At 54.7% G+C, this 7,937-nt stretch overlaps 1 protein-coding gene across 1 annotated transcript in view; it reads left to right on the forward strand.

Moving 5' to 3' along the window:
• Positions 1-7,924, forward strand: part of PASK (PAS domain containing serine/threonine kinase) — a 36,907-nt gene extending 28,983 nt beyond the window's left edge. The window contains 5 exon segments of the mRNA XM_046642915.1: positions 206-405; positions 4,063-4,196; positions 6,072-6,218; positions 6,880-6,952; positions 6,954-7,924. Of these exon segments, the coding sequence (XP_046498871.1) occupies positions 206-405; positions 4,063-4,196; positions 6,072-6,218; positions 6,880-6,952; positions 6,954-6,999 (600 nt within the window). The 3' untranslated portion in view covers positions 7,000-7,924.
• Positions 7,925-7,937: the final 13 nt, after the last annotated feature.

Below are 7,937 nucleotides of genomic sequence, written 5' to 3' on the forward strand. Positions count from 1 at the left end.
TGCCTGGAACTGCTTTTTCTTTGGTTCGTTTGGATCATATCCACAGCATCCAGAATCCTTTCCTGTCACCAGTTCATTATGAGTTACAGAATGGTTCCTTTCCTTTGTTATTGGCTTTTCTTTTTTTCTTGTTAATCCTTATTTTAAATGCATGTTTTACTTAAATTGCTTTTTTAAAAAGTCCCCCGTGGCCTTCTGATTTCAGCTGGTGTCGGCGGTGGGATACCTGCGCTCGAAGAGCATCCTTCATCGGGACATCAAGGACGAGAACATTGTGATTGCTGAGGACTTCACAATTAAGCTCATAGACTTTGGCTCTGCTGCCTACTTGGAAAGGGGCAAACTATTTTATACCTTTTGTGGAACAATCGAGTACTGTGCACCCGAAGTTCTCATGGGAAATCCGTACGTATCACCCTGCAGAGCAGCCTGCTTTCGCATTGTCCATTGGGACCCCATGATTGGTTGGATTTTAGGTGGGAAAATAGTTTCAGTTTGTGCTTCTTTGCGATGGAGGTGTTGAGTGATAAAGGATAATATTTTGGAAAATGCGTGGGCAGGCAGGCAACATTAGATTGGTCACGGGAAGCTGGGTGATGGATATAAGGATTCATTACATTATTTTCTCCCAAAAGATGGGACTCTTCAAATAAGTGAAGAGAATTCTTTAGTTGGATTTATTTATCTTGATGATGGGAATAATAATCTATTACAATAAAATATTGTTAGGGTGGCCATATAAGAAATCAAGCAAGAGAAGAAGTCCTAATGCAGAGGATCCGTGTTGAAGACGGCACCCTTAGCTGGACGTGCTGACCGGCCTGAGACTCCACATGGGCTCGGGGCCTGGCCAAGCCTCCTGCTCTGCTGGGGAGAGAAGCAGGGTCCCGGGGGTATGGGCCGAGTTTGCATCTCTGTACCTGGGAAGCCTGTGAGCTGCGTGGGGTCGGTCTGGGCAGGGCCTGGTCTCAGGGAACTTAGGAGAGGAAAGGACACTGACTGTTCCTCAAGGGTCGCTGGGGCTTAAGTGGAAACAGTTCTCAGTGTTTTTTGCTGCACACGCATGGATTTCTGTCTCGTCCACATATCAACGAAGTGTGTCTTCCACCTGTGTGAAGTGGACCTTATTAGGCCAGATCCAGAGGACAAGTATTTTCCTGTGCCATCTACTCGTATTTCAGAGGCGTAGTTAGAATGTGTCTCTACAGGAGGGCTCATGGTTAGAGGGACAGACTGCCACAGTGTCACGTCCTTTGCTGCCTGTCACTGCAGCTCTGTGCTGTGCCCTCTGGGGCTCCTCTACCTGGTCCCATTCTCATGTGACAGGTGTGCTGGGGACACTCAGACAGCCCTGGTCGGAGCTGGGTTTGAGCCTACGTGGTTTGAGTCTGGAGTATCTGTGTGTTGTCTCCATGCTATGCCACGGGCTCACAGAGGAACCCCTCTGTGTCGGTGTGAGAAGTGACCAGGGGCTCTGATCACAGTGTCTGCTCAAGTCACGTTTCTTTTCGAAGTCGGGAAGCAAAGGTTGCAGGCTGCTCATGCTGAGTCCTCTGAAGCTGGCAGCATCGTGGGCCCACAGCCCTCCGCCTGTTCCAGACCCCTATGCCGGGCCGGCCCCTGTGAGCAGAGCGATGGGCTTTTTGTCAACAGCAGAGTGCGAAGCGAGCACTAAATAAACCCTTCCCCTATCATCTCTGTGCATCTCCAGAGCCACAGACAGCATCAAATGATACAAGGGGAGGATAGTCCAAGAAGGGCCTTGGCATTTCTTTTAAGATAGAATTTGGTTACCCCGGTGCCCAGAGTGCCCTTGGCTGCTGTCCTGTCCTGTGATGGCTGTCATGTCATCAGTGTTGGAGGGGACTGTATGTCCACTGTGCCCGGGACTGTGACACGTGCTGTGTGCTGTCTTCCCTCACCGCCTGTGCCGGGCTGTGAAACTCTCTCAGGGGAGCAGGGGGCCGGGGCCCTTCTGTGCATTTGGAGGCTCTGAGCCAGGCAAGCAGCTGCTTGGCAGCCTTCTGCCTCCCCCAGGGAGCCATGCTCCCACCCTGTCCTGGAGCCCCTGCCCTGCATGGTTCCTGTGCCCTCCTCTTCGGCCTGCTGGCCTGCAGGTGTCCCCCTGTGAGCTCCTTCGTCCATCCTGCACACTCTCTCCATCTGACTGGGCCAAAGGTTTTCTGAGCTCTGGTTCTAGACCCCATCCTCAGGAACTTTGCTTCCTCCTTCCTCATTTTCATGTCCTCTTACTCCAGCGGTCAGTAAACTATGGCCCTTGGCCAAATCTGCCTGCCACTTGTTTTTATAAATAAAGTTTTATTGGCACACAGCCACACTCATTGGCTTCTGCAGCGTCTGTGGCTGCTTTTGCGCTGCCATCGCAGAGAGCAGGTGTGGCCCACAACCTAAAATGCTGGCTCTTTGGCCTTCTGCAGAAAAAGCTTGCTGACTGCTGCTCTGCTCTAGTGGGCTTTTCTCTTCAGCCTCCAAAATTCTTTTTTTTTTTTTTTTTTAAGTAAGGGATTTATTTTTTTATTTTTTTCCTTTTTCTCCCCAAAGCCCCCCAGTACATAGTTGTATATTCTTCATTGTGGGTCCTTCTAGTTGTGGCATGTGGGACGCTGCCTCAGCGTGGTCTGATGAGCAGTGCCATGTCCGCGCCCAGGATTCGAACTAACGAAACACTGGGCCGCCTGCAGCGGAGCGCGCGAACTTAACCACTCGGCCACGGGGCCAGCCCCCAGCCTCCAAAATTCTTGAAATCTCATTCTCCAAAACAGAAATGGCACAAGAACAGAAGCTGTTGAATCTGATTTTCTTGCTCTAGCTTGTGCTGAGGTCTGTCCTCATGGCCCCTCCCCACTTGGTCACTGAGGCCTGACTCCTCCCATGTGGCTGCCCTGGCCAGCTCCTGCCCAGGGCTCCGTGGTCCATACACCCTGAGCACTCCCCCGCCCCCCCCCCCCCCTGGTCTCTCCTCCCCCCCCCCCGCCACGGGCCCCCCCCCCCCCCCCATTTTCTGCCTCCTGATGTCCCCAGGCTTTCTGTGGCTCCCTGATGGCAGAGGGCTCTGTCCTGGACTCCTTCTCACTCACCAGTTTCTCTCAGCCATCTTGTCTAAATTCGTGGTCTAGTGAAATGCTGCTGCTTCCCAAATCTGCTCCCCTGGCCAGACTGCCCCCTGAGCTCCAGACCCGAGGGACCACCCGCCTCAGGCATGTGTCAGTCGACCCGGTGCCAGTGGTGGGGCAGCAGCTTCACCTCTTCCATGTAAAACGAAGGTGATGTGTATCTTGCTAGTGTGTTGTGAGCATTAGGGTGAACCACGGAAATGCCTGACAGTGTCGGCATCTCAGGTGCCCAGCAGATGGTAGCCAGGATGAGGGTGTTTATGATGAGCAAAAATAATGGTAGTGCACCCCCGGGCGTCTTCTCCCCAGAGCTTGCTCCTTCAGTTGGCCCAGAAACCTGGATGCCCTCCCTTCTCATTCACTTTCTTCTGTCCCTGCTGCTGTCACCTTGCTTTATCCTTGAGGATTTCTCACCCGTGCCAGCCTCACCTTGAGCATCCTTCACGTGTTACCTCTATGATCTCTCTGAAGGGCACTCTGCCCTGTTCTGAAACTGCCTGCGGCTCCCCGTTGCCCTGGTGAGCCGGGTTCCTGTGGGCCTGGTGCCTCGAGCTTGGCCCCGCTGTGCCTTCTCTCCACCTCTTCCAGGAAGCCCCCCCCACCCCGCCCCGGGAGACACTCTGCTCTGCCCTGCTCCCATGTACCACGTGTACCATCTCATCCTTGCGGGTGGTGTTCCATCTCCTGAATGAGCCTCTCAGCTGCCTCAGCACTGTGGCTTTGCTTTTCCTCTCCCTCCCTGGCGCCTGGCCAGCACCTGGCCCAGGGCAGACATGCTGGACTCTGAGGATGTGGTTGAGGAGTGCAGAGAGGCTGCCTGGGAGCCACTCCTGGGTGATGCATGGGGACCGGGGCTCCTATGCGGGGCTGGCCTGGCATGCTTGGGGCTGAGCACCAGCATGCCCTGAGCACTTCCTCCTCCTTGCAGTTACCGGGGGCCGGAGCTGGAGATGTGGTCGCTGGGAGTCACGCTGTACACACTGATCTTTGAGGAGAACCCCTTCTGCGAGCTGGAGGAGACCATGGAGGCTGCGATAAACCCCCCGTACCTAGTGTCAGAAGGTGAGCGCGGGCTGCAGGGGTGAGTAGATGGCAGCCCAGCATTTCTCTCTGCTTCCTTTCTCCAAGGGCAGTGCGCCTTTGTCCATGCTCATAATCTCATTTCTCTTTCTATTCCTCTAATACTTTGATCTGAACATAAGGATAATTTGAATATGACTTTAAAACACCACGATAGTTTATTTTTTTTGTGAGGAAGATTGTTGCTCAGCTAACATCTGTGCCAGTCTCCTCTATTTTGTATGTGGGGCACCACCTCAGCATGGCTTGATGAGCGGTGTGCGGGTCTGGCCTGGGATCCAAACCCCTCAACCCTGGGCTGCTGAAGCAGAGCGCATGAACTTGACTGCTATTCCACCAGGCCAGCCCCCAAATATCACGATAATTTTATTTTTATGAGTGTTCCCCTTTGGATCCTAGGGGCCCTCTCCTGAGAGATAGACATTAGCAGCCTGTGAGCTTGGCTGTGGCAGTGACTGTAAGATCACCCTCTTGGGTTAGAAACTCATCACTTGGGGGCGATGGAGGGACTTGACCCTCAGCTGCTCACGTGGAAGCCTGGCGGTTTCCATTGCACCACTAGCTCTTGGTGAACCAGCAGTGTGAGTTCGGCTCCCCTCAGATGCGAGTGGTGGTTTGCATGTGAAGTGAGGACCCATCGAAGAGGCGGATGTGGGTTCTGTGGCCAGAGAGGACGTCCTGAGTCTAGAGTGGCCACCTCAGGACCCATACATGGAGGAGCTCCAAGGAGCCGGCAGGGGTTGGGTAGACACCAGACCACAGAGTTCTGAGGTCCCTTCCAATCGTGACATTCTGTGCTCCCACTGTCACTCATCCTTTCAAGTAGTGAGGTGATGAGCGTCTTCATGAGGTCTGTGCCTTGGATTCCTGGCTTAGGTCAGAAGCCTGTGTCTCCGTCAGCTCAGGCTACCCTGACAGAATCCAACAGACCCGGGGCTTAACCACAGACATTTCTTCCTCACCGTCTGGAGGCTGGGAATCCAGGATTGAGGTGCCGGCAGATTCGGTTCCTGCGAGGGCCTCTTCCCGTACTGCAGACAGTTGCCTTTTCTCTGCATCCTCACATGGTAGAGAGAGGGGGGGGAGCAAGCCCTCTGGCATCTCTCCTTACAGGGGCATGAATCCCATCGTGGGGGCCCTGCATGACCTCACTGAGTCACCTCCTGAAGGCCCCACCTCCTAAAACCATCACACGGGGTTGGGGCTTCAGTATGTGAATTTGGGGGACACAGTGCCTCAGAGAGGTTTCCAGAGCTTTGCTGGAGTCCTGGATTCCTGTGACACCACAGCTCTTGCAGCATGCTGTTCCACCCACAGGACTGTTCCACGTGCTCTCACTAGGCTCCCAGGACACACTTCTGGGACCATGAGGCTCGGGGCGGCTCTGCTGAGGTGACACCCATGTTAGGAGAAAGTGACCCAAATCTATACTCAAGGCTGGGGGTGCTTCTCAGAGCTCATGCCTCCGTCCTGTGGGGACTGATCTGGGGACTGCGGCCACCTCCCTCTGCCCTCCTGTCACGGGAACCTGTGTCATTCACGGCTCTGCACAGCCAGAGTCCCCGAGAACAGACGAGGTTAGGAACCTCTGCACCTTGGTCAAGTGAGTGAGGTGGGATCTTGAACTCCAAGCTTTCATTTCAGAGGCAACAAACATCTCCTGCAGCCTTTTTCAAAGTGCAGCTGGGGGCCCTGTGCACCAGGACCCCTGGGGTACTAGCTGAAAATGGGGGTTCCAGGGCTCCCCCCGCCCAGTCCGAGGCACCCCTGGCAGGTGGACCCAGGCCCCATAGTTTGGAGGTGCTCCACTTGAGCCTGGCCTGGCCGCATGCCTAGGGTGGGTCTTTATGTCCCCAGATCTCATGAAGCTCGTGTCTGGGCTGCTGCAGCCTGTCCCCGAGCAGCGTACCACCTTGGAGAAGCTGGTGGGAGACCCCTGGGTGACGCAGCCCGTGAACCTTGCTAACTACACCTGGGATGAGGTGTATCGAGTAAACAAACCAGGTGAGGGGTTTGGCCTGTGCCCGCTGAGGGCAAGGAGGTTCCCCATGCCACTTGCCTGGGTCTGGGGAGGAGGAGGGTTCCCTCTTCCATGCTGTCGCGGACACAAATGTCAGGGCCTATAGCTGGCTTGTCATCTGTGAAACAAATGGGCCTTGATTCTCCTCCAGAGGCCCCCCCAAACACCACTGGGGTTCAGAGCTTGGCAGTGGGCCTTAGAAGGTGGGGGAGCGCCCATGGGAGCCCGTGACAAGGAGGCACCCGCAGAAAGGGCCAGGGGCTGGGGGCCAAGGGTTTCAGAAGCACATCTCGAGATGGTCTGAGTGAGCTGAAGGGGAGGATAAGGACACAGGGGTGAGTGCAATGCTCTCAGGGGCCCTAGGGGGCCCTGGCTCTTCAGACAAGCTCCTGGCAGCACAGCCGGTGGGGGAAGCAGCAGCTCAGTGAGTCTGGTACCACTGCTCGGGGCGAGTGGACCAAGTGGACCGAGCTGGTGTTGATGGCTCTGCATCACATCTCTGCTGCACCTCAGCAGGGTCCAGGAGCTCTAGAGCATTGCCAGTGGGCTCTGAAGGGTCCCTCTGATGTCCTTTGCTCCTAGGAATTCTTCTAGAAAGAAGCATGTGTTGTTACCATGTGATCCAATGTCATCTTCTTTCCTCAGAAAGTGGAGTTCTGTCCACTGCGAGCCTGGAGATGGAGAGCAGGAGTCCGAGCGAGGTGGCTCAGGCCCTGGAGCTGCCCAGAGCCCTGGGCCCCAGGGGAGGCCCCTGACGGCTGCTGAGCACTCGCTTCCTGCTGCTCTTCTGCACTCAGTTAGGAAACCATCTTGTTTCCAGGCCCTTCCATTCAGAGAAAGGAACTCTGCAAGAATTAGGCCCAACTCACCTTCTAAAGACTCATATGCAAGTTTGAGAAATGCCAGAACAAAAGCCAGTGATACGATATTCTTTTAGGTTTATAAAATAGACTTGGACTTCATTTTTTTCTTGACTTTGAAAAAGCATTCTAGTGTTCACTTGAGTTTTGTCCTATTAAAGGGCTTTCAGTTCATGAACTTCAGAAAGGCACAGCAGAGAGTGTTGCTTCTCTTCCTGCTGTTGTACATGTGCATACATTTTTGTTTCCTTTCACTTGGTACATGCTCCTCTGATGTGTGGACTTGGCAGAGCTGGTTCCCCAAATGACCGGACTATTTCATTAACATATTTCCTCGAACATATCCCAAATTACAGCAATTTTGTAAACAATACCCTGCCTCAGATGGTGTGAATTCTCCCACAATGCTGGTGTGCGAGGCACTTCCATTTGTGCACCCACTTGCCACAGCTGGAGAGAGGGTCAGCCTCACTCATTTTGGGGGTCCCTCCCACGGGGGCCTAGTCTAAGGAGAGTGGAGGCTGTGTTGTTCTCAGGCACTTCCCTTCTCCCTGCGCACCACTCTCCAGGGCCGGCCCACTGTCTGTCTGGGCTGTGCTGCACAGTGGGCTCCATGGCAGGACTCGGCTGTCCACCCACGACACCTTCTCAGCATCCCCTGACATCCTGTAGCCAGCCCCAGGCCCCAACTCTGCGACTATGTGGGGGGATTCCAGCCCCAGGCCCCACCTTTGGTACTGTGGGGTGTCCAGCCCCAGGCTCCACCTCTGTGACTATGTGGGGATGTCTAGCCCCAGGCCCCACCTCTGTGACTATGTGGGGATGTCCAGCCCCAGGCCCCAC

This window comes from Equus quagga, chromosome 17 (genome assembly GCF_021613505.1).
Source record: "Equus quagga isolate Etosha38 chromosome 17, UCLA_HA_Equagga_1.0, whole genome shotgun sequence".
NCBI classification, from domain to species: domain Eukaryota; kingdom Metazoa; phylum Chordata; class Mammalia; order Perissodactyla; family Equidae; genus Equus; species Equus quagga.